Here is a 27,138-nt window from a genome sequence, read left to right as displayed (position 1 = left end):
AAAAAAACAGGAGCTACACAGTCCAATTTAGTCCCTCAAGTAAATTAAGAGACTGAAGAACTTTCACAGCAACAAGCTCATTAATGTGTTTCTTGGCAAGTTCTGTTATAGCTAGAGTTAGTTTGCTAACTGGCAACTGCATGAGTGGGATCTTGCAATCAATTTGATAGTGCAGAGTGCCTTCCAACTTACCCTGTATTTCAAAAACACCATGGTACTCAACCGAAATATCTTGTTTTGTAATCTTTGACAATTCCTTTTTATCATTGTAATGTATTTGCTTCATGGGTTCTTTGCTTAAGAATTCATAGCAACACATTGCTATTAAGAATTAGTTGGTTTATTAACAAAAGTTTAACAATTACACTACACATTACCAGTTCATCCACTAGGTTCATAACTGCATAGCTCATTGCGGATGACCTAGACTCAACTGACTGGGGTTTTATTGAGCCACTCACAATGCAACAGCTCTACAAACCATTGAGCATACTCATAGGTACATACAGTACAATCATCAAATACTCTCATGATTCACTGTCACAAGTTGCATATGTTGAATGATTCTAGCATCGAGAACACGTCAGCATTCACTTGGACCAATTCGAAACTCAATACTATAGTGATTGTGGTTCTAGCACTGACTCTCCCTTTCCCGAATGACTTAGGCCGGAATTTTCTCCAGGGAGGCGGGTTGGTGGTGGGCAAGTGCGAGGCCAGATTTCCCATAGGCCCTGCCGACTTTTAACATCAGGGCCTGATTTGCATGTAAAGCTTTGGATTCCCGCCCGCATCCAGCCAGATTGAAAGTCTGGCTGGCTGCGGGTTGGTAGGCCTACAGAGCGAAGGGTCAGTCCAGGGGAGAGAGATCGCGTGGGGGTGGGGGGCTTGTCGGGGCATCGCGGGAGGGAAGGGTTAGGAATTGGGGATCGCAGGGGAAGGGGGCTGTTTGGGAGGTCAGCAGTTGGGGATCGTGGGGGGAGGTCAGGGATCAGCAATCGGCGATCACGGTGGGGTCAGCAGTGGAGAATCGAGGATCGTGGAAGTGGGGGGTAGCAGTGTAGGAAGAGGTTCGACGGGGGCGGGGGTTGTGGCAGTCGGCTGGAGCATTGGTGAGGCGGGGTCGAGGATCAGCAGGAGTGGAGAGAGGATTGGGGCCGGCCACTGGAGGATTGTGGCTGTCCTCAGCAGAATCAGTGGGGTGGGGACGGAGGTCTTATGGTGGAATCAAAGGCCCTGGAAGGGGTTCGGAGAGTAATCGGTGGCCTCGTGAGGGGGTTTCCAATCGCAGGGGGTGGTTGCATTAGGACCCTAGATTCAGGAGGCAGATAAAGCCACTTACCTCTTGGATGCAGCAATCCCCACCTCAGTTTAACTGTCGGGTTTCAAAATGAATTCAAAATGGAGGTGAAAAAAGATACTTCCAATTTAATATTTAAATTGACATCATAAGAACATGAGAAATAGGTGCAGGGGTAGGCCATTCGGCCCCTTGAGCCTGCTCTGCCATTCAATAAGACCATGGCTGATCTGATCCTGGCCTCAACTCCACTTCCCCACCCGCTCCCCATAACTCTTGACTCCCATATCGTTCTGTCTATTTCCACCTTAAATGCATTCAATGACCCAGCCTCCACAGCTCTCTGGGGCAGAGAATTTCAAAAATTCACGACCATCTGAGAGAAGAAATTCCTCCTCATTTCCATTTTAAATGGGCGACCCCTTATTCTGAAACTATGCCCCCTAGTTCTAGATTCCCCCACAAGGAAAAACATCCTCTCTGCATCTATCCTGTCAAGCCCCCTCAGAATCTTATACATTTCAATAAGGTCACCTTTAGAAGTCTTCTAAACCCTAATGAATATAAGCCCAACCTGCTCAACCTTTCTCCATATGACAACCCCTTCATCTCAGGAATCAACCTTGTAAACCTTTTCTGAACAGCTTCCAGTGCAAGTATATCCTTCCTTAACTAAGGAGACCAAAACTGTATGCAGTCCTCCAGGTGTGCTCTGTACAGTTGTAGCAGGACTTCCCTACTGTTATACTCCATCCCCCTTGCAATAAAGGCCAACATTCCATTTGCCTTACCAATTAGTTGCTGTACCTGCCCCATGCTAACTTTTTGTGTTTCATGTAAAAGGACCCCCAGATCCCTCTGTACCGATGCATGTTGTAATCTCTCCCCATTTAAATAATTTGCTTTTTTATTTTTCCTACCAAAGTGAATAACCTTACATTTTTCCACATTACTCACCTTTTCCCACATTACTCACATTTTCCCACATTATACTCCATCTGCCAAATTTTTGTCCACCAACTTAGCCTATCTATATCCTGTTGTAGATTCTTTGTGTCCTCCTCACAACTTGCTTTCCTTTGTATCTTCCCTGGGAGTGGGTTGGATGCCTGCCCCCTGTCCCGCCCCCGTTAAAACCAGAAGTGGGCAGGTTGGAGGTGGGATCAGGTTGGGATTCCCATTTTTAACAATTTAACAGCCCCCTTGCCCCAAACCCACCTGTTTTTTTAGGGGAAAATTCTGGCCTATTAATTTCTGTTTTGTTGAGCATGAGTAGTGAAGAGTACGGTCCTGCAGCTCTCTACTACTTGCATCATTAAATAGTCCTAGATATTCTTTTAGGTCCAAAGTTACTAGTAATATAATCTAGTTGAAATCTGAATTGTTTGTTGTTTATGAGCCTGTTGGCATATAATTTGTTTTTTGTGTATTGGTCTTCTACAGATCCAACAACTTCAAGCAGGAGAACATAATCTTTCTCTGAGTTGGAATTATCTTCATCTACCATATGTAGCTGCTGTTTGCCATTTTTCCAATTTATGGACTTTGGGTAGTTGGCTGAATTACACTCCGACCCCAAGCTGGACAGACTTTCTTTGTGACATTATATTTCCCATAATATTCACAGTCTATTGCAGGGGCTTAACTAGTCTTTTGAACACAAAGTTGTTCTATTTTGCTAAGAACAACATCCATATCAGTTTTGTCTTCATATTGAAGGCCACTAAGTATTTTAAATGCCTCTATCCGTACAGGTAATTCATGTTAATTGTTAATTAGACACGCAATCTGTTAATTTTCCCGTATTTTTTAAAGCTTTTCTAACTACATTATTTGTCATCCCTAGTTTAGTGAGAGTGGTATATTTTAAATTATTGGCTTGCAAAGCTAAACAAGGGCCGGAATCCTTAACATTTTACCTTTTTGTTTTATAATGACCTTTTGGCTGATAAAATCACACAGAACCCACGATATGCTCAATGAAAAACAGTATAGGCCCTCAATTTTATCAGTTCAGAGTAAATTTAGAAAAACACATTCTGTTATAAGAAGCTAATTTTCCGAGCTTTAGTGTTCTCTCTCTTCTGCACCCACTTTTGAAACATTCCATTAAAGGCATAGCGAATTATTTGCACTGCGACACCATGTGGCATTTATTAGGAAGTGATGATGAGTCTGCTGTTGAATCGATGGATGAATCTCAATTATCGATGCACTGATGAGAGATGAGTCCAATCCTGGATGCGTATATCCTAGAAAAAGACTTCATAGCTGTGTGCAGCTATTTCAGTGCGCTGAAATCATATAAACATTTTGAGGTAAAAAAAAAGCAGTCAAGGAACTTCCTGTATGGATACAAAGTTACTTCAATGTTGATACGGGTCAGATGCACCAATGGTCTATTCCTGAATGAAATTGTTACTGCGTTACTCTGCAGTACTGGAATTCCTTTCCTAAACCCCTCTACCTAACGCCTCCTTTTAAGATCCTCCTTAAAATTCAACTCTGTGACCAAGCTTCTGATCATCTCTCCTAATTTCTCCTCCTGCAGCACCTGACAGACCGCGTTGCGGCACTGGAGCTGCGGGTGGATTTACTATGGAGCATCCGTGATGCTGTGGATGCCGTGAATAGCACGTTTAGTGAGTTGGTCTTACCGGAGGTAAAGGTTACACAGACAGATAGGGAATGGGTGACCAACAGGAAGAGCAGTGGAAGGAAGCAGCAGCCAAGTTCATGGCACCGTGGGTGGCTCTGCTGCACAGGAGGGCAGGAAAAAGAGTGGGAGAGCTATAGTGGTAGGGGATTCCATTGGAAGGGGAATAGATCGGCGTTTCTGCGGCCGCAACCGAGACTCCAGGATGGTATGTTGCCTCCCTGGTGCAAGGGTCAAGGATGTCTCGGAGCGGGTGCAGGACATTTTGAAGGGGGAGGGTGAACAGCCACTTGTCGTGGTGCATATAGGTACCAACGATTAAGGTAAAAAATGGGATGAGGTCCTACAAGCCGAATTTAGGGAGCTAGGAGCTAAATTAAAAAGTAGGACCTCAAAAGTAGTAATCTCCGGATTGCTACCAGTGCCACGTGCTAGTCAGAGTAGGAATCGCAGGATAGCTCAGATGAATACGTGGCTTGAGGAGTGGTGCAGAAGGGAGCGATTCAAATTCCTGGGACATTGGAACCGGTTCTGGGGGAGGTGGGACCAGTACAAACCGGATGGTCTACACCTGGGTAGGACCAGAACCAATGTCCTAGGGGGGGAGTATTTGCTAGTGCTGTTGGGGAAGGGTTAAACTAATATGGCAGGGGGATGGGAACCTCTGCAGGGAGACAGAGAAGTATAATGGGGGAAGAAGCAAAAGATAGAAAGAAGAAAAGTAAAAATGGAGGACAGAGAAACCCAAGGCAAAAAGCAAAAAGAGCCACATTAGAGCAAAATTCTAAAGGGGCAAAGTGTGTTAAAAAAACAAGCCTGAAGGCTCTGTGCCTCAATGCGAGGAGTATTCGGAATAAGGTGAATGAATTAACTGCGCAGATAGTAGTTAACGGATATGATGTAATTGGCATCAGGGAGACATGGCTCCAGAGTGACCAAGGCTGGGAACTCAACATCCAGGGGTATTCAATATTCAGGAAGAATAGACAGAAAGGAAAAGGAGGTGGGATGGCGTTGCTGGTTAAAGAGGAAATTAATGCAATAGTAAGGAAGGACATTAGCTTGGATGATGTGGAATCAGTATGGGTGGAGCTACGGAATACCAAAGGGCAGAAAACGCTAGTGGGAGTTGTGTACAGACCACCAAACAGTAGCAGTGAGGTTGGGACAGCATCAAACAAGAAATTAGGGATGTGTACAATAAAGGTACAGCAGTTATCATGGGTGACTTTAATCTACTTATTGATTGGGCTAACCAAACTGGTAGCATTGCGGTGGAGGAGGATTTCCTGGAGTGTATTAGGGATGGTTTTCTAGACCAATAAGTCGAAGAACAAACGAGAGGGCTGACCATCCTAGACTGGGTGATGTGTAATGAGAAAGGACTAATTAGCAATCTTGTTGTGCGAGGCCCCTTGGGGAAGAGTGACCATAATATGGTAGAATTCTTTATTAAGATGGAGAGTGACACAGTTAATACAGAGACTAGAGTCCTGAACTTAAGGAAAGATAACTTCGATGGTATGAGATGTGAATTGACTGGAATAGACTGGCGAGTGATACTTAAAGGGTTGATGGTGGATAGGCAATAGCAAACATTTAAAGATCACATGGATAAACTTCAGCAATTGTACATCCCTGTCTGGAGTAAAAATAAAACGGGGAAGGTGGCTCAATTGTGGCTAACAAGGGAAATTAAGGATAATGTTAAATCCAAGGAAGAGGCATATAAATTGGCCAGAAAAAGCAGCAAACCTGAGGACTGGAAGAATTTTGCAATACAGCAGAGGAGGACAAAGGGTTTAATTAGCAGGGGGAAAATACAGTATGAGAGGAAGCTTTCTGGGAACATAGAAATTGACTGCCAAAGCTTCGAGAGATATGTGAAGAGAAAAAGATTAGTGAAAACAAACGTAGGTCCCTTGCAGTAAGATTCAGGTGTATTTATAATGGGGAACAAAGAAATGGCGGACCAGTTAAACAAATACTTTGGTTCTGTCTTCACGAAGGAAGACACAAATAACCTTCTGGAAATACTAGGGAACCGAGGGTCTAGTGAGAAGGAGGAACTGAAGGAAATCCTTAATAGGCGGGAAATTGTGTTAGAGAAATTGATGGGATTGAAGGCCGATAAATCCCCGGGGCCTGATAGTCTGCATCCCAGAGTACTTAAGGAGGTAGCCCTAGAAATAGTGGATGCATTGGTGATCATTTTCCAAAAGTCTATCGACTCTGCATCGATTCCTATGGACTGGAGGGTAGCTAATGTAACACCACTTTTTAAGAAAGGATGGAGAGAGAAAACGGGTAATTATAGACCGGTTAGCCTGACATCATAAGAACATAAGAACACAAGAATTAGGAACAGGAGTAGGCCATCTAGCCCCTCGAGCCTGCTCCGCCATTCACTAAGATCATGGCTGATCTGGCCGTGGACTCAGCTCCACTTACCCGCCCTCTCCCCGTAACCCTTAATTCCCTTATTGGTTTAAAACCTATCTATCTGTGACTTGAATACCTTCAATGAGCTAGCCTCAACTACTTCCTTGGGCAGAGAATTCCACAGATTCACAACCCTCTGGGAAAAGAAATTCCTTCTCAACTCGGTTTTAAATTGGCTCCCCGGTATTTTGAGGCTGTGCCCCCAAGTTCTAGTCTCCCCTACCAGTGGAAACAACCTCTCTGCCTCTATCTTGTCTATCCCTTTCATGATTTTAAATGTTTCTATAAGATCACCCCTCATCCTTCTGAACTCCAACGAGTAAAGACCCGGTCTACTCAATCTATCATCATAAGGTAACCCCCTCATCTCCGGAATCAGCCTAGTGAATCGTCTCTGTACCCGCCTCCAAAGCCAGTATATCCTTCCTTAAGTAAGGTGACCAAAACTGCACACAGTACTCCCAGTGCGGCCTCACCAATACCCTATACAGTTGCAGCAGGACCTCCCTGCTTTTGTACTCCTCCTCTCGCAATGAAGGCCAACATTCCATTCGCCTTCCTGATTACCTGCTGCACCTGCAAACTAACTTTTTGGGATTCATGCACAAGGACCCCCAGGTCCCTCTGCACCTCAGCATGTTGTAATTTCTCCCCATTCAAATAATAATCCCTTTTACTGTTTTTTTTTTTTCCCAAGGTGGATGACCTCACACTTTCCGACATTGTTTTCCATCTGTCAAACCTTAGCCCATTCGCTTAACCTATCTAAATCTCTTTGCAGCCTCTCTGTGTCCTCTACACAACCCGCTTTCCCACTAATCTTTGTGTCATCTGCAAATTTTGTTACACTGCACTCTGTCCCCTCTTCCAGGTCATCTATGTATATTGTAAACAGTTGTGGTCCCAGCACCGATCCCTGTGGCACACCACTAACCACTGATTTCCAACCCGAAAAGGACCCATTTATCCTGACTCTCTGCTTTCTGTTCGCCAGCCAATTTTCTATCCATGCTAATACATTTCCTCTGACTCCGCGTACCTCTATCTTCTGCAGTAACCTTTTGTTTAGCACCTTATCGAATGCCTTTTGGAAATCTAATACACCACATCCTTCGGTACATCTCTATCCACCATGCTCGTTATATCCTCAAAGAATTCTAGTAAATTGGTTAAACATGATTTCCCCTTCATGAATCCATGCTGCGCCTGCTTGATTGCACTATTCCTATCTAGATGTCCCGCTATTTCTACCTTAATGATAGTTTCAAACATTTTCCCCACTACAGATGTTAAATTAACCGGCCTATAGTTACCTGCCTTTTGTCTGCCCCCTTTTTTAAACAGAGGCGTTACATTAGCTGCTTTCCAATCCGCTGGTACCTCCCCAGAGTCCAGAGAATTTTGGTAGATTATAATGAATGCATCTGCTATAACTTCTGCCATCTCTTTTAATACCCTGGGATACATTTCATCAGGACCAGGGGACTTGTCTACCTTGAGTCCCATTTGCCTGTCCAGCACTACCCCCCTAGTGATAGTGATTGTCTCAAGGTCCTCCCTTCCCACATTCCTGTGACCAGCAATTTTTGGCATGGTTTTTGTGTCTTCCACTGTGAAGACCGAAGCAAAATATTTGTTTAACGTCTCAGCCATTTCCACATTTCCCATTATTAAATCCCCCTTCTTATCTTCTAAGGGACCAACATTTATTTTAGTCACTCTTTTCCGTTTTATATATCTGTAAAAGCTTTTACTATCTGTTTTTATGCTTTGCGCAAGTTTACCTTCGTAATTTATCTTTCCTTTCTTTATTGCTTTTTTAGTTATTCTTTGCTGTTGTTTAAAATTTTCCCAATCTTCTAGTTTCCCACTAACTTTGGCCATCTTATACGCATTGGTCTTTGATTTGATACTCTCCTTTATTTCCTTGGTTATCCACGGCTGGTTATTCCTTCTCTTACCGCCCTTCTTTTTCACTGGAATATATTTTTGTTGCGCACTATGAAAGAGCTCCTTAAAAGTCCTCCACTGTACCTCAATTGTGCCACCGTTTAGTCTGTGTTTCCAGTCTACTTTAGCCAACTCTGCCCTCATCCCGCTGTAGTCTCCTTTGTTTAAGCATAGTACGCTCGATTCTGACACAACTTCCTCACCCTCAATCTGTATTACAAATTCAACCATACTGTGATCACTCATTCCGAGAGGATCTTTTACTTGGAGATTGTTTATTTTTCCTGTCTCATTACATAGGACCAGATCTAAGATAGCTTGCTCCCTTGTAGGTTCTGTTACATACTGTTCTAAGAAACAATCCCATATGCATTCTATGAATTCCTCCTCCAGGCTACACCGTGCGATTTGAGTTGACCAATCGATATGTAGGTTAAAATCCCCCATGACTACTGCCGTTCCTTTTTCACATGCCTCCATTATTCCCTTGATTATTGCCCGCCCCACCGTGAAGTTATTATTTGGGGGCCTATAAACTACGCCCACCAGTGACTTTTTCCCCTGACTATCTCTAATCTCCACCCACAATGATTCAACAATTTGTTCATTAGAGCTAATATCGTCTCTCACAACTGCCCTGATATCATCCTTTATTAACAGAGCTACCCCTACTCCTTTCCCTTCTTGTCTATCTTTCTGAATCGTCAGATATCCCTGTATGTTTAATTCCCAGTCTTGGCCACCCTGCAACCATGTTTCTGTAATGGCCAGCAAATCATACCCATTTGTAATGATTTGTGCCGTCAACTCATTTACTTTATTTCGAATGCTGCGTGCATTTAGGTAGAGTGTTTTAATCCTAGTTTTTAAACCATGATTTTTAGTTTGGCCCTTTTTGTTTTTTGCCTTGGGTTTCTCTGCCCTCACTTTTACTCATCTCCTTTCTGTCTTTTGCTTTTGTCTCCTTTTTGTTTCCCTCTGTCTCCCTGCATTGGTTACCATCCCCCTGCCATATTAGTTTAACTCCTCCCTCAGTAGTGAGGAAAATTTTGGAATCATTTATTAAAGATAAAATAGCAACACATTTGGAAAGCAGTGACGGGATCGGTCCAAGTCACTGATTTATGAAAGGGAAATCCTGCTTGACAAATCTTCCAGAATTTTTTGAGGATGTAATTGGTAGAGTGGACAAGGGAGAACGAGTGGATGTGGTGTATTTGGACTTTCAAAAGGCTTTTGACAAGGTCCCACACAAGAGATTGGTTTGCAGAATTAAAGCACATCGCATTGGGAGTAATGTACTGACGTGGATAGAGAACTGGTTGGCAGACAGGAAGCAGAGAGTTGGGATAAGTGGGTCCTTTTCAGAATGGCAGGCAGTGACTGGTAGGGTACCACAGGGCTCAGTGCTGGGACCCCAGCTATTTACAATATGCATTAATGATTTGGATGAGGGAATTGAGTGTAATATCTCCCAAGTTTGCAGATGACACTAAGCTAGGTGGCAGTGTGAGCTGTGAGGAGGACGTTAAAAGGCTGCAGGGTGACTTGGATAGGTTAGGTGAGTGGGCAAACGTGTGGCAGATGCAGTATAATGTGGATTATAAATGTGAGGTTATCCACTTTGGTGGCAAAAAACACGAAGGCAGAATATTTTCTGAATAGCAGCAGATTAGGAAAAGGGGAGGTGCAGCGAGACCTGGGTGTCATGGTACATCAGTCATTGAAAGTTGGCATGCAGGTTCAGCAGGCAGTGAAGAAGGCAAATGGTATATTGGCCTTCATAGCTAGGGGATTTGAGTATAGGAGCAGGGAGGTCTTACTGCAGTTATACAGGGCCTTAGTGAGACCTCACCTGGAATATTGTGTTCAGTTTTGGTCTCCTAATCTGAGGAAGGACGTTCTTGCTATTGAGGGAGTGCAGTGAAGGTTCACCAGACTGATTCCCGGGATGGCAAGACTGACATATGAGGAGAGACTGGATCGACTGGGCCTGTATTCACTGGAGTTTAGAAGGATGAGAGGGGATCTCATAGAAACATATAAAATTCTGATGGGACTGGACAGGTTAGATGCAGGAGGAATGTTCCCGATGTTGGGGAAGTCCAGAACCAGGGGACATAGTCAAAGGATAAGGAGTAAGCTAATTACGACTGAGATGAGAAGAAACTTCTTCACCCAGAGAGTTGTTAACCTGTGGAATTCCCTGCCACAGAGAGTTGTAGATGCCAGTTCATTGGATATATTCAAGAGGGAGTTAGATATGGCCCTTATAGCTAAAGGGATCAAGGGGTATGGGGAGAAAGCAGGAAAGGGGTACTGAGGTGAATGATCAGCCATAATCTTATTGAATGGTGGTACAGGCTTGAAGGGCTGAATGGCCTACTCCTGCACGTATTTTCTATGTTTCTATATCTATGTTTCATTGGCTTAGTATCTATTTTTCCTCTTATCCTTCCATGAAGCACCACATGAAAGCTTCTCTATAAATGCAAGTTGTTTAATTTTCATGGATTCTAGAATTGGAAAAAATATTATGTATACATTACATATAATTAGGAAGAGAACCAAGCAGATTTTGTTTAGTTTGTCTGTCTAATGTGCAAACCTTGGAATTGGATGTTTTTCCCCCATGAAGTACAGCAGGATGCCAATACAATGTGTTTCTTTTCACAGTTAGACAGATTTAAAGAGCCACCAGCATTTGGTCCTATGTGTGATCTCTTATGGTCAGATCCCTTGGAAGACTTTGGAAATGAAAAGACACAGGAATATTTCAGTAATAATACAGTGAGAGGCTGCTCTTATTTTTATAGGTAAGTCCTTAAGTTTACACTTCATTGACTGAATTGCTATGTGAACATGACATTTTTAAACTAATTACAAAGGACAATTGTACTTGAGCAATTATTAGGAGTGAGGTGTAAGGCCATTAACTCTTATATACAATTTTTGTAAGGGTCCAGATGATACCAGAGACCATTTTGAGTCTATTCTACTATTTTCTTCTTTTAAAGCTGTTTCATGTTAGCTCGGAGGCAGCTTGTTGGTATATCCCAGAGTTAAAGGTACATGTTCTTAATGAGAATTCCAATTAGGTGAATTGGGGTAAGTGAATGCACTTCTTTAGAAGGAGGAAGAATGAGACACTTTTTTTGGTCCTCTCGTTGCTAGTTTGAGAGTGCCATTGACGGAGACCCGAGAATAGGTCACTTGCCTATCCACTTGACTAAGAATGCAATGTGACATGGGGAATCTAATGAGATGGTACAGAATACCCAAGGAGTGTGTGTGTGGGGGGTGGGGCCGGGGCGGGCGGGGTGGGGGACGCGGGTAGAAAAGATATTAAGACCATGGTGATGACATAACTGTGGAAAGGAAGTTCTTATGCTTCTTCAAGTTGGGAATAACTAATCAAGTACATTTATATATTTTTGAAGTCATAATTTGGATAGTTTTTGTTCTTGTATAATTATGTTAAAACATGTTTCTTTATAAAAGAAGTCATGTAACATATTTGGGGCACTTTAACAAGGCTGTATTGCTGGCAGACAGCCTTGCCGATCGACAATACAAATTAGAAGTTCAAATGGCCATTGCCCACAATTTTCTGACTGCTCCAACTAAAATTACCTCAGTTGGTTTGTAACAGAAAATCTTTTAATCTGTTGCATCGCCAACTCTCATCATAAGGAACAAGGGGGTTCAAATTTTGTGATGTTTTTGAAACTTAGTGTCTTTTGAGTATTGAAACTTTTCAAAGGGCTTTAAGTAACAATTTGATATCCCCAGGAATGCAACTAACAAGTCAGAAAACCCACTCTCTCTTTCTGAATGATTTGTAAAATAATTCAATGGCAGAAGAGAAAGTGATAGAAACATACCCGAAAAGCGCTTCTGCATGGCATTGTAAAATTACGTTTTTGCAGTTACCTGATTGAGCTGGTGGTTTAGAGGAAATCTTTCGACATTTGTTGTGCATGATTTCACAGTTTCCCCCATTCTGAACTTGAATATTCTCTCTCAACTGAATTCATTTCAGTATTCACTACTGCCACACCTGGTATTGCAGTGTCAAAACAATCAATCTCACAATTTTAGTAAAGCAAATTTTTACGTTAAATGCATTTCCCTTGGAAATTCACCTTTAATGTAACATGCCTACTGACTGCCAGCCTATTGGTCTCTTTGTAAGTGTATTATAATAGCTCAAAACAAATCTTAAGCTATTTTGTCACAAGGCTGTGATTTATTACATTAAAACATTCTGAAATAGCACACGTGGGTGGAAATTAGAAAGAATCCTGACGAAATAGAAATGTAAAAGCAGCATTATTACAAGGTTAAGAAACTATCGTACATTTGAAACTGGAAATCATTGCACCATAAATAATAATTGGGTTCAAAATAAAATATAACAATATATTTATAATCCAACAACTTAAAAAACCCTAAAATGCAAAATTCCATCCTATTAATCATAAACTGAAGAGAATGGTTTCCCAACTTTGACATCAATATTATTGTCTAGATAAAAAAAGGAACCTTTAAATGGTAACCGACAGTCAAATTAATTACAAATAATTATCATGCAACAAGAACATCACAGATCATGAGCGATTGAGGACAATGAGCCTATATTCTCTGGAGTTTAGAAGAATGAGAGGTGATCTCATTGAAATGTATAAAATTCTTAGACAGCTTGACTGGGTAGATGTTAGGAGGTTGCCTCCTCTGGTTGATGAATCTAAAACCAGGGGTCATAGTCTCAGGATAACAGATCAGCCATTTAGGACTTAGATGAGGGGAAATTTCTTCATTCAGAGGGTTGTGAATCTTTGGAATTCTCTACCCCAGAGGGCTGTGGATGCTCAGTCATTGAATATATTCAAGACAGAGATCGATAAATTTTTGGACGCTAAGGAAATCAAGAGATATGGGGATCGGGCAGGCAAGTGAAGTTGAGGTAGAAGATCAACCATGATTTTATTGAATGATGGAGCAGGCTCGAGAACTTACTCTTTCTTATGTACAGATTGGCAATGGATTAAGCACCAATGGCATATTTTAAGATATCAAGGGCATTAATGCATCTTCAAGTAAATACACGACTATTTGGAATAAATCCAATATTTTTGAAAAAAACCATGAGCCCAAATTTCCCCAGGAGTTGCTCTGTTTTTTTTGGAGCAACTTGAATTTTCTGGAGTATCTTAAAAATCCCCATTCTGCACATTTAATTTGCACCAGTGTAAGTGAGTTAGTTAGAATTTGTTTTTGTTTTTTTTTCAAAAGGGGGCATTACCAGCCATTTTGGCTATTTAAGCCAGTTTGGATAGCTAATAGTTGCTCCAAACTAACTTAGGCCAGCGTATGTGGCCACTTGTAGCCGCACAGAAAACCCTTGCAGAGAATTTAGAAATCAGCGCAGGTTAGTACATTTAAAGCACCAAGACTTACAAAGCACTAAACACAGCACAAAAAGTAATAAGCATTCAATAAAAAAATAAAGAACTGAAGTAAATAATTCAATTAACAAATAAAGAACTGAAGTAAATCCTACCTTCAACTAAACTCAGCAGTGGCCGGCCTGTGCGGGAGGCCATTCGGCCTGGGACAGGGGCGGCAAGATGCACACTGGGAGGCTCGGCTCAACGCGTCATCTGTGAACGGGGAAGGAGGGAGAGACTGAACATGGCATCTTTTAACAGGGAGGGAGTGGCTGAACGCGGCATCGGTGAAGGCGGGGTAGGGAAGAGAGATCCACAGCGGCATCGGTGAAGCAGGGAGAGAGAGATCCACAGTGGGCCTGCCCCGGCCGATGCAGGAGACCCTTCAGCCAGGGATAGGGCGACGAGCACTGGGTCCTGCTCACAGCCTGCAGGACGCGTTGGGCGGGCGAGGAGCATGCGCGCAGACTCCACTGCGCATGCGCGCAGACCGGCACTGTTATCGGTGCTGGGCTGTAGGTCCGCCCCCCCCTACTCCACTACATACACCATGCCAGGACCCGGGACACTCGGCAGAGCGGCCAGGATGGGGGCACATTTTTTCGGCACCATTTCCAGCACACAAAGTTGCCGCATCTCGGGTTAGTGCACCTTAAAAGGGGGTTGGGGAAATTTGGGCCCTTTTCTAACCTGGCACAATGCTACTTAAATTTCTATGCATCTAAATATCCGTAATCGCTAAACAACTTCAAATACAAAACCCAGGTGCTTCTAATGAACAAAATAGAGAGTTGAGCTGAATGGGTCATTTTCCGGTTGCCAAACAATGACTAATGGGGTGCCACGGGGATCGGTGCTGGGGCCTCAACTATTTACAATCTATATTAATAACTTGGACGAAGGGACCGAGTGTAATGTAACCAAGTTTGCTGATGATACAAAGATGGGTGGGAAAGCAAATTGTGAGGAGGACACAAAAAATCTGCAAAGGGATCTAGACAGGCTAAGTGAGTGGGCAATAATCTGGCAGATGGAGTATAATGTGGGAAAATGTGAGGTTATCCACTTTGATAAAAAAAATAGAAAAGCAAATTACAATTTAAATGGAAAAAAATTGGCAAGTGTTGCAGTACAGAGGGACCCGGGGGTCCTTGTGCATGAAACACAAAAAGTTAGTATGCAGGTGCAGCAAGTAATCAGAAAGGCAAATGGAATGTTGGCCTTTATTGCAAGGGGGCTATTCAGAGAAGGTTCACTCGGTTGATTCCAAAGATGAGGGGATTGACTTATGAAGATAGGTTGAGTAGGTTGGGCCTATACACATTGGAGTTCAGAGGACTGAGAGGTGATCTTATTGAAACATATAAGATAATGAGGGGACTTGACAAGGTGGATGCAGAAAGGATATTTCCACTCATAGGGGAAACTAAAACTAGGGAACATAGTCTCAGAATAAGGGGCCGCCCATTTAAAACTGAGATGAGGAGGAATTTCTTCTCTCAAAGGGTTGTAAATCTATGGAATTCTCTGCCCCAGAGAGCTGTGGAGGCTGGCTCATTGAATATATTTAAGGCGGAGATAGGCAGATCTTTGAGCGATAAGGGAGTAAAGGGTTATGGGGAGCAGGCAGGGAAGTGGAACTGAGTCCACGATCAGATCAGCCATGTTCTTATTGAATGGCGGAGCAGGCTCGATGGGCCAAATGGCCTAATCCTGCTCCTATTTCTTATGTTCTTATATTCTTGTGATGTTGATTGCCATGGGCTGATACTGAGGCAAACATACAGAGGGAGAAATTTGTATGGTTTGTGCCACCCGTTGCCGTTGAAAGCTCTAATCCCACCTGATGCAGGTTCCAGCACCGCACACTATATTCCAGTAGTGCTGCCACTGAATGTGATCACCGGGGGTCTCACCATCACAGAGATTGTGATGTCCAACACTCACTTGGCGCCCGATCTCCCAACTTCGTTTCAACCAATGAACTTACTGGCTGGAGAAAACAATGATAGCTTCAGGTGATGTACAGCGACGCTATTTAAAGGGACCATCACCAATCACTTGGCCTTGACAGGTTTTTGGAGTTTGAGTGGCTGTGTGCTACTTCCTGCTACTGGAAGCGTTTTCTTTATTCAGTTCAAGGTTCTTTGGTATCAGTGAGTGTTGTGGCAAGTCAAAACTCCATAATTCTTTCTGAAAACCTCTAACCTACAACACTTGCTAAAAGTCATGGCGGCTGTACTGACAGTGGATCTTGTCCTCCAGGATCTATGATGGAGGGAATCGAGACAGCGGGAACAATCGGCCTTCCGGACAGGCTGTCTGTGACCAGCTCATCAGAGTCCGATTCGCCTGAATTAAACCCCAGATACACGTAGCTCAATACATCTCCATCCCTGTCTCACGCCAATCTCCTGGCGCAAAGGTGAAATGAGAGAGACCACAAAATATTCCAAGCACAATTAATAACTTTATTTATAAATATATCACACATGAATTCTAATAACTAATGACCCTTGTGCCTGCCATAGCCGAACAGCTGTCATTGTTTGCAAGGTGTGAGATGTGGGTGAGTGTTGCTAAGTAGAGATTGTTGGTGGGTGAGTGCTGGGGGTGTGGTGTATTGAGATGTGTGAGAAACTCGTGGCACAGATGGTGGTATGTAGCATTTGTTGAAGCCTTCGCTCACCCTGACCACTTGTGTGAGCTCATTAAACTTCTTTCACTGGGTGTGGGTCCTGGGGTCCACAGTGTTGCCTGTGACATGGTGTGCGACCTCCCTCTACATAGTCCAGCAGAATTGTGGTGAGGGCCTCCTGCCAGTTGGTGGGTACAGGACTGCTAAAACCAGTGTCTCCAAAGCTTCATGGAAAACCTCCGGGCTCTCTCCCTGGAGCGGCAATCTGCCATCAGGTTTTGTAAATAAGTGTTTCTTCTGCTTGTCCTCCTCCTTATTATTGTTGAGGCAGTTGTATACTTATTAATCCTGAGAATGAGGTGCTGCAGCATCAATGTACCTCCCCTTTAAGTAGTGAAAAAAGCCTGTGGCAATCAGTACTTGCATTTAGTTTGCCCCCGATATTGGTCCATCATTTCAGTGTAACGCCAATGAGCTTGGGTTTTGAGAATCATGACTGCAATCGTTTTAATGAGGAGTGAGGACGAATTTTGCGTCCAGCCGAGATGATTTTTAATTGGCATTACTTTACCATTTTTAGTCTAAACACTGTCCATTTCTTGGCTATAACGAGTTTCTAGCCCTCTTCTCTAATTAAAGGAAAAACACGTGTAGGGGAATGTGTAACATACTCGTTCTCTTTTTATACCCTGATATGGTTTTATTATCAAAGGCACTACTGTTGTAAAACACACGAGCTGTTTTAAGCTAGTGTTTTTCTGTTAATTTCTATGGAGCTCTCCTCTGCCTTATTCTAAGATGGATTTTGGTTCACCAAATTATTTTTTAATCTACACACTCAGTGTGAATTTTATATATTTGTGGCTTACCTATCTGTAAACATAAACATCATATTAAGAAATTTTCAGACTATAAAATCTGGACTCAGAATTTCTTTGGGTCTTAAAACACTTTCTATTAAACTTACTATTTGCCTGCATATAGCTATACTTTACTGATGACATAAAAGACTGGTAGCTAGGATATTGCATGTAAATCTGGTGCAACAAATTATGTGCCATTATATGGAATGACTCACCTGTTGCCTACACTCAATATGCAAACAAAGTAACTGACCCATATTCTTCTCACTGAGGTTGAAGAGTGGAGCATATATTTTTCTGATAGTATGTTTACATGTTCTTCAACCTCGGAAGGATTGTTATACTTAAAAATACCTTGTATGTAGGTTCTGGGAATATAAGGGTACATTCTTAAAATGAATGACCAGAAAATTGGGAGCATGAAGAATTGAGCACACTGACTTTCATGCCCAATCCTCTGATCTGTGCTCTTGCTGAGAAAGAACCTGTATCACGAGCAGAGTTTTCAAAATGTACCCCCTATTATAGTCTGCTGTTTAAATATATTCCTCCAGAATAACATTTAGTAGTGGAAGTGACTTTTGTTGTTTCAGAATAATATATCGGGCACTTGAGTAGTGTAGTGCTGCACTGTGCACAACAGCTGTGCAGCACGATATTGTATAAAAGTACAAGAATATTTAAATTTTACCCAAACTAGATGAAATGTGTCATGTGATTTATGACTGAATACTCTACTAATTTGTAACTGGATGTAACTAACTAAAAAGGTTACATGTCAATCTTTCTTGCTATTCCCCCCGACTTTCTATGGAATTTTAAACAATTCCTCCGTGATTTTCAGGCTCATTTGTCTTGCTTTATTTCACACTAGGTGAGGTTTGTCATTTCTAATTGTGTATAATATTGCTACTATAACCTACTTTCATAATGTCTGGAGGACAAAGATGCCCAAGGGCAAAGATATCCAGGTTGTTGTTCTATTTTTATATGTAAGATTCGTTATTAGAAACTATTGTATAATATTGGACAGAAAATAACAGTTAAACTTGCAAAAAGGCCACAGTTGCAGATTTGTGAGAAGTGTGACAATTAGTCTTGCTGCCTAAGCTTAGTTAGCTCATGCATTAATTTAGTGATTGGAAAACACTGTTGATGATACACCCTTTAACCCTTCGAGAATATAGTAATATTTATTTATAATTGAATTACTAGGCAGATCACTTAAAATATATACATTATTTAAATTTCACTCGCAAATAATTCAGAACTCTTGACTATGATTAGTGCGGAAAGCTTACCAGTAAAATGCAGGGACTGAACCAATCAAATTACTCAAAAATGTCAGTAACTAAAAAGTTCTGATGTTGAAAATAAGATATATAACATAATGAAGGCATAAAAAAGTACACATCTCACAGCAACATGATTAAACCTGCCTATAAAATTTTGTCACAACAAATGGAGCATGAATTTTACAACATTATTCATCATAACATTTGGCAAGTAAACTATTTTCAATTGCTTATTTTTTTTTTACTTCAGACACAGAAGTCCGAATATAAGTTTTGGGCAGGTGAGTAGTGGTTAATTGGAAACTCACCCGCTGCTCCAAAATTGGGGCCATGGCTATTTTAACTCCTGGGCCTCATTTAAATCCTGTTAGCTGACTTCCCACAAGCAGGAGGTGGCAGGAGATCATGTGGCCCGGATGCCACCTGCCAACACAAGATAACAGGATTGGGTTCTGGGGGTGTTTTGCAGGGCTCTTGTGTTCGGGAAGTGGGTTTACAGGGCAGGGGAGGCCTAAGCTTTCCCTGTGAGACTCCTTGCCCCACAAAATAAAAGAAAAAAAAATTACCTTTTTCATCTTCTTTGGGAGCAGATCTTGAAATTGCAATCGGGTCCCCATCACGCCATCGGGATCTGACCTGCATATGTGAAACATAGAAACATAGAAAATAGGTGCAAGAGTAGGCCATTCGGCCCTTCGAGCCTGCACCACCATTCAATAAGATCATGGCTGATCATTCACCTCAGTACCCCTTTCCTGCTTTCTCTCCATACCCCTCAATCCCTTTAGCCGTAAGGGCCATATCTAACTCCCTCTTGAATATATCCAATGAACTGGCATCAATAACTCTCTGCGGCAGGGAATTCCACAGGTTAACAACTCTCTGAGTGAAGAACTTTCTCCTCATCTCAGTCCTAAATGGCCTACCCCTTATCCTAAGATTGTGTCCCTGGTTCTGGACTTCCCCAACATCGGGAGCGTTCTTCCCACATCTAACCTGTCCCGTCCTGTTGGAATCTTATACGTTTTTATGAGATCCCCTCTCATCCTTCTAAACTCCAATGTATAAAGGTCCAGTTGATCCCGTCTCTCCTCATACGTCAGTCCAGCCATCCCTGGAATCAGTCTGGTGAACCTTCGCTGCACTCCCTCAATAGCAAGAATGTCCTTCCTCAGATTCGGAGACCAAAACTGAACACAATATTCCAGGTGAGGCCTTACCAAGGCCCTGTACAATTGCAGTAAGACCTCCCTGCTCCTATACTCAAATCCCCTAGCTATGTGGTCTAACATGCCATTTGCCTTCTTCACCGCCTGTTGTACCTGCATGTCAACTTTCAATGACTGATGAACCATGACACCCAGGTCTCGTTGCACCTCTCCTTTTCCTGATCTGCCGCCATTCAGATAATATTCTGCCTTCGTGTTTTTGCTCCCAAAGTGGATAACCTCATGCTTATCCACATTATACTGCATCTGCCATGCATTTGCCCACTCACCTAACCTGTCCAAATCACACTGCAGCCTCTTAGCATCCTCCTCACAGCTCACACCGCCACCCAGTTTAGTGTCATCTGCAAACTTGGAGATATTACATTCAATTCCTTCATCCAAATCATTAATGTATATTGAAAAGAGCTGGGGTCCCAGCACTGAGCCCTGTGGCACTCCACTAGTCACTGCCTCCCATTCCGAAAAGGACCCGTTTATCCCGACTCACTGCTTCCTGTCTGCCAACCAATTCTCTATCCACGCCAGTACATTATCCCCAATATAATGTACTTTGATTTTGCACACCAATCTCTTATGTGGGACCTTATCAAAGGCCTTTTGTAAGTCTAAATACACCACATCCACTGGTTCTCCCTTGTCCACTCTACTAGTTACATCCTCAAAAAAATTCCAGAAGATTTGTCAAGCATGATTTCCGCTTCATAAATCCATGCTGACTTGGACCAATCCTGTCTCTGCTTTCCAAATGCACTGCTATTTCATCCTTAATGATTGATTCCAACATTTTCCTCACTATTGATGTCAGGCTAACCGGTCTATAATTACTCGTTTTCTCTCTCCCTCCTTTTTTAAAAAAGTGGTGTTACATTAGCTACCCTCCAGTCCATAGGAACTGATCCGAGTTGATAGACTGTTGGAAAATGATCACCAATGCATCCACTATTTCTAGGGCCACTTCCTTAAGTACTCTGGGATGCAGACTATCAGGCCCCGGGGATTTATCGGCCTTCAATCCCATCAATTTCCCCAACACAATTTCCCGCTAATAAGGATATCCTTCAGTTCCTCCTTCTCTCTAGACCCTCGGTCCCCTAGTACATCCGGAAGGTTATTTGTGTCTTCCTTAGTGAAGACAGAACCGAAGTATTTGTTCAATTGGTCTGCCATTTCTTTGTTCCCCATTATAAATTTACCTGAGTCCGACTGCAAGGGACCTACGTTTGCCTTCACTAATCTTTTTCTCTTCACATATTTATAAAAGCTTTTGCAGTCAGTTTTTATGTTCCCGGCAAGCTTCCTCTCATACTCTATTTTCCCCCTTCTAATCAAACCCTTTGTCCTCCTCTGCTGAGTTCTAAATTTCTCCCAGTCCTCAGGTTTGCTGCTTTTTTGGACCTATTTCTATGCCTCTTCCTTGGATCTAACACTATCCTTATTTTCCCTTGTTGAGCCACCTTCCCTGTTTTATTTTTACTCCAGCCAGGGATGTACAATTGCTGAAGTTCATCCACGTGATCTTTAAATGTTTGCCATTGCCTATCCACCGTCAACCCTTTAAGTATCATTTGCCAGTCTATTCTAGCCAATTCACGCCTCATGCCGTCAAAGTTAGCTTTCCTTAAGTTCAGGACCCTAGTTTCTGAATTAACTGTGTCACTCTCCATCTTAATAAAGAATTCTACCATATTATGGTCACTCTTCCCCAAGGGGCCTCGTACAACAAGATTGCTAATTAGACCCTTCTCATTACACATCACCCAATCTAGGATGGCCAGCTCTCTAGTTGGTTCCTCGACATATTGGTCAAGTGAAGAAGCACCCCACCAGTTTTGGGTGGATCTCCTTGCCGCCTGCTTCGAAGATGAGGTTAAAATCAAGATAAGTAATCTGGATGATTTTAAATGGCCACCTAACTGGTTTCTGCAAGGACCGTAGGGTTACAATCGCCCCATGAAACTGGCTGAGAGAGACAAACAAACTGACAGAGATAGGATGCTTATAGCAGATGTCATTTCTTGTTTGTACTGAGAATTCTAAGACCACCATTGTTCACAGAGCTGTTTATATAGTCAATAGTAGTGTTAATTTATCCAGCTATGTTTGGTAAGGAAAGCATTAACTTATTTGCTAGGAGCCAATCAAAAAATGACTTGCTTCATTGTCTGGGTAGAATTGTTTTAAAAACTTCGCTCTGAATACTTTCACTCAAAATATACATCCTTCCCCTACTTCCACACCTCAGCATCCACTTCCAGTTCGAACAGTGTAACCCAAGTCCACCATTCTCTGCTTCCTCCCAGCCTCTGACTCCCCACTTTCTGTTCACCAGTGACCTGAGCTTCTCCTCACACACTTTCTTAGTTCTCTGTCTTTCATCACATTGTGAACGGTTACTCCCTGCCTGATCCAGCAATCACCAACAACCTGGTAGATTTTGCCTACCAACCTGCTGTGCATCCTGACCTCTTTTTACCAAAAGTAAAAGATAAAAATTCAGGCATCGGTATGGAATATATAATAATAATTAAGGCCATTGATTTTTAGTTTTCATAAATAAACATTTGAAAGGAATGAAAGACTTGCATTCATATAATGCATTTCATGACCTCAGGACATCCGAAAGCACTTTACAGCCAATGAAGTCCTTTTGAAGTATGGTCTCTCTATGTCGTATTATGGAATTTAACCACTTTCATTACAGTATTTCTATTTTTAACTTCAGGAAAATACCCAATCTGTGAATCAATCTACTGACTGTGAGATAAAGAGAATTTGTAGGAAACTCCATACTCTCGCCATGAATTTCATCTCCCTCCCCAGCTACTATCTCCGGATTGAACCAGATTGTTTTCAATCTCGACACCCTATTCCACCCTAAGCTAAACTTCCAATCCCATATCCTCTCCATCACAAAGACTATCTACTTCCACCTCAGTATCATCACTCACTTCTTCCTCTGCCTCCGTTAATCTGTTACTCAAACCCTCATCCATGTTTTTATCACTTCCAGACTGGACTATTCCAATGCTCTCCTGGCCGACATCCCATTCTTCATGCTCCATAAACTTCAGCTCATCCATAACTCTGCATTAAGTCCTGATTAATTATCATTACTGTCCTTACTGACGACTGGTCCCCCAACACCTCTAATTTATAATGTTCAACCTTGTGTTTAAGGTCATTCATGATCTCGCCCCTCCCTATCTCTAACCTCCTTCAGCCCTATAACTCTCTCAGAACTCTATGTTCCTCCAACTCTGGCCTCTTGTGCATCCTCCACCCTCTCTTCGCCCCACTATTGGCAGCCGTGCCTTTAGCCATCTAGACCCTATGGAATTTGCTCCATAAACCGTTACATCTCCTCCTTTAAGACCCTCCTTAAAACCCACCCTTTTACCAAGCTTTTGGTCAGCATTCCTATTATTTCCTTCTTTGATTTGATAAATGTTTTTATCTGATTATGCTTCTGTGAAGTACATAGTTTTTAACACAGTTTTGCTGTGTTAAAGGTGCTATATAATTGCAAGTCGTTGTTGACGATAATGATGATGAATTTCCTGACTAAGTAAGCATTGCTTTGGCTTTCCTATGGGGTTCTGCTGCCTCAGCAGACAATGTCACAAGTACTCCAACCAACTGGGAATTGTTCTTTGCTTCACAGAGCGACAATTTCTTTCTCAGAATTGGTTAAAAACTGAACCTGTGTTGGCCATTACCTGATAAACTTGGTTCTGTCTGAGCCGCCTTCCTTTCCCGTAACATCTCAGATTTTCAGAAATTCAAAGTGGCATTTTACTTTCAACTAGGTTCTGACACAATGCTGTCAGATACTCAAGGTTTTATCTTTCATCAAGAATTTGTCTCTGCAACTAAACGGGCAAGATGAGAGCTCCAGATTTTTGAAGTACATGAAAAATATATCATCTAAATTATACCTTTTGACAAACACTGTCAGGGTTCCTCTTTTGATTTTCTTTATGATCAATCAAACCACAGACATTAATTAACACCTAATACTCTCAGGGCTAGGTTGTTAATTCAGTTTATTAGGTAGATTTTCCAGCATTTTATCAAAGTTCTCATTCTCATAACTAACTAAGACTCAGAAAGAGTATACCGGTCATTCCTGCCACATTAATCTATCTTTTTCCAGTTTCCAAGATCAATTGAATCAGTAACTTCCATATTCCCAGTTATCCTTTCTTGACGATGATGAAACTTCTAAGTCGTATTCTAAATGAGTGAGAGGGTGCCTCAGCATTTTTTTTTTGAAGCTCAATTATGAATTAAACTTTTTGACATCAGGTCGAATCTCTCCTCCCAAGGAATTAGTGTTGTTCCTCAATTTAGAATAATCATTATTTAATATTGAAATGTATTCAACCAAAAAAGTCCTCAATAGTTTAGTGAAACTTAAGTCTTCAGGATGGAGTTACTATATATTCTGGAGATGAACATTTTCAGGATTAAATTTCTAGTACCGTGGGAGCAGTGACTTTTTTGATATTCTCACGAATCAAGACTTTGGGGCTGAAATTGCTCCCCGCCCAAAACGGGGCACATGCAACCTGTTTTGAGTGTTGAGGCTGCCTTTTGAGCGAAACCGGCGGTGCGCACTGTGATGATGCACTTAACACAGATTGGCAGCAGCAGAGCGGTAGCAGGGAGGGGGGGGGGGGAAGGGTCACTGCCAGGATAACACAGGAGTGGAATTTTAATAATGGCGGCCATTACACGAAAAGTCAGCGGCCATTGCATTCTGCAGCATGGTGGCCATTTTCCGGTGTTAAGAGGCCTTATGGAAAGAGGCAATTTTGGCCCTTTTGTGTCAGCTGTGGCTCAGTGGGTAGCACTCTTGCTTCTCAGTCAAACGGTTGTGGGTTCAAGTCCCACTCTAGGAACTTGAGCACAAAAATCTAGGCTAACACTCCAGTGCAGTGCTGAGGGAGCACTGCGCTGTCGGAAGTGGAGTCTTTTGGCTGAGACATTAAACCGAGGTCCCGTCTGCTCTCTCAAGTGAACATAAAAGATCCCATGGCACTACTTCGAAGAAGAGCAGGGGTCCTGGCTAATATTTATCCCTCAATCAACATAACAAAAAAAAAATTATCTGGTCATTATCACATTGCTGTTTGTGGGAGCTTGCTTGTGCGCAAATTGGCTGCCGCATTTCCTACATTACAACAGTGACTAATACCAAAAATACTTCACTGGCTGTAAAGTGCTTTCAGACGTCAGGTGGTTGTGAAAGGTGCCATATAAATGCAAGACTTTCTTTCTGTTTCCTAGCAGCAGGGTTCAGAGCAACATTAAAGTATCTCTGGGAGCAGGACACCCGCTTACACTTTTGGATGGGAATAATGTGTGACATAGGGAAGGGCTGGATTTACCACGAAAAGAAAAAAAAGGATACATAACAGGCTGCAGCATTTTCTGGATACTTAACCACAATAATTTTAATGGCCTTAAAATTGCTCCCATTTTGAGGCTAACTCACCTGGAGCACAGATCGGAGGATCAAGCATGGAGATCAGCCCACGAACTACGGCATTCACAATTTTCTGAACATTGGTGTATGGCCAGAAAATTGGGAAAATCACAAATTCAGTGAGCTGATCCTCCTGCCTAAACCTCCAGTCTATGATACAGGTGGTGATAAGTCACCCAAGCAGCAGAGTCTCAGGCTCTTGGGAAAGGCGGGTTGTCGATTTCAATATATCAGTAAGTCATTTCCAGCGATATTAAGGTGGGTTTTGGAGTTTAACTTCCTGGAACTTGCCAGTGAAAGCAAGGTGAGAAGAAAGCAGCAATTGAGGAGGCTGAAGCCATGCGAGGAAATATGCCAATAAGTACTGAGTACTCCCAGTTGCTTTCGTACCTGCTTGCCTGAAAGAGTTTGTTCACAGTGCTTGTGCTGAGAGGTTACTTTACACACTTGTGGTTCAAAGGTCTGATCTGCACTTTGGAGTTCTCATCTATCATGGGTGCTGCTTATGCTGTGTTACTTTGGACGTCGCATGAGGACCAAGATGACAAGCACCAGGAGCACCAAGGCGCAGCAGGACCTGCACCAGCAGCAGCCTGCTGCCCACAGACGTGCAGCTCCACAGGAAGGAGGGGAGCAGCAGAGAGGTGCAGCTCGCAGGAGGCCATACCCGGCACACGGGGTCTGCAGGTGCAGAATGAGCTTCCTCGACATGTCGAAACACCAGCGTCTCAGGAGGCTCGGGATCTTGCATTAGGCAGACATTTGAGGCCTGCTGGAATAAGACCTGCTGCCAGCTGGACCTCGTGGCCACACTTAACCAATGGTTGTCGAGGTCACCACCGCCCTCAACTTTTTTTGCCTCTTGATCCTTCCAGGGTTCATCTGGAGACATTTTCAGGATCCAAAAGTCGGCGGCACCAACTGCATAAGACAGGTGACTTATCGCTTATTTGCCAGGGATGGCAATTATGTCAACTTGGTCTGTGATGCTGCCAGTCAGAATAAGAAGGTGCCTGGTTTTGCAGCTCCAGCTGGATTCCCACAGGTAAAGGCCATCAGGTGGCAATTAAGGCACTCGTAGATCACCCAGGATGTTCGACAACTGCAAAGTCACCACTCCATCAATGTGCAGCTGGTGTGCGACCACAAAAAAATCTTTATGCAGGTGTGCACAAGATCTAGATAACCTTTGAAAATACCTACAAGGACATTCAATGATTTTTATTTTTCTCTTGTGACCCATTGGTTTTCATTCTTTTCTCTACTCTCCATATTGACAGTAGACTGCGTGTAGGAAACAAGTACTCTTACTTAGATCCTTCAACTCTAACCCTAACATTAACAATGACCAATCAGGGTTTTTGATTGATTATATCTGATCTCAGAGGAGTCTCTTTATCGAATTTAGATTTTTACAGGAAACTATTGACTTTATCCTCATAGCCAGTGTTTATCAATATATTCTTTGACTGACTCTTAAGGGCATTGGTGTACGTGGATAAATCTTTCATTTCTATTCTGATGTCAAGTTTTTGGCAACAGATTTAATGTCAAGTTCTTTGCTTTTGTTTCCTTAAGTAATGCTTCCCAATTATTTCCATATGACTCAATGGCCCCAAGTTTCCTGATTTTTAGGAGCAACTGGTGGAGAACGGAGTATCTTAGAAATTGGAATTCTCCATATTTAAGTTTTCTGCAGTTCCAGTCAGATAGAACAGTTTCACTTTGGAACTGAATTTTTTTTCAAAAGGGGGCGTGTCCAGCCACTGACGCCTGATTTGAAAGTTTCCACAGTGAAAACGTACTCCAAACTAACTTAGAATG

At 42.5% G+C, this 27,138-nt stretch overlaps 1 protein-coding gene across 3 annotated transcripts in view; it reads left to right on the top strand.

The window, feature by feature from the left end:
- The window catches only part of LOC139263032 (protein phosphatase 3 catalytic subunit alpha-like), a 585,203-nt gene that overhangs the window by 449,632 nt on the left and 108,433 nt on the right, over positions 1-27,138 (top strand). For all 3 annotated transcript variants that reach the window (XM_070878500.1, XM_070878499.1, XM_070878501.1), the window contains one exon: positions 11,025-11,164. In XM_070878500.1, the coding sequence (XP_070734601.1) occupies positions 11,025-11,164 (140 nt within the window). The remainder of the gene's footprint in view (positions 1-11,024; positions 11,165-27,138) is intronic.

This window comes from Pristiophorus japonicus, chromosome 4 (genome assembly GCF_044704955.1).
Source record: "Pristiophorus japonicus isolate sPriJap1 chromosome 4, sPriJap1.hap1, whole genome shotgun sequence".
Taxonomy (NCBI): Eukaryota; Metazoa; Chordata; class Chondrichthyes; family Pristiophoridae; genus Pristiophorus; species Pristiophorus japonicus.
This window is presented reverse-complemented; position numbering and strand designations above follow the sequence as displayed.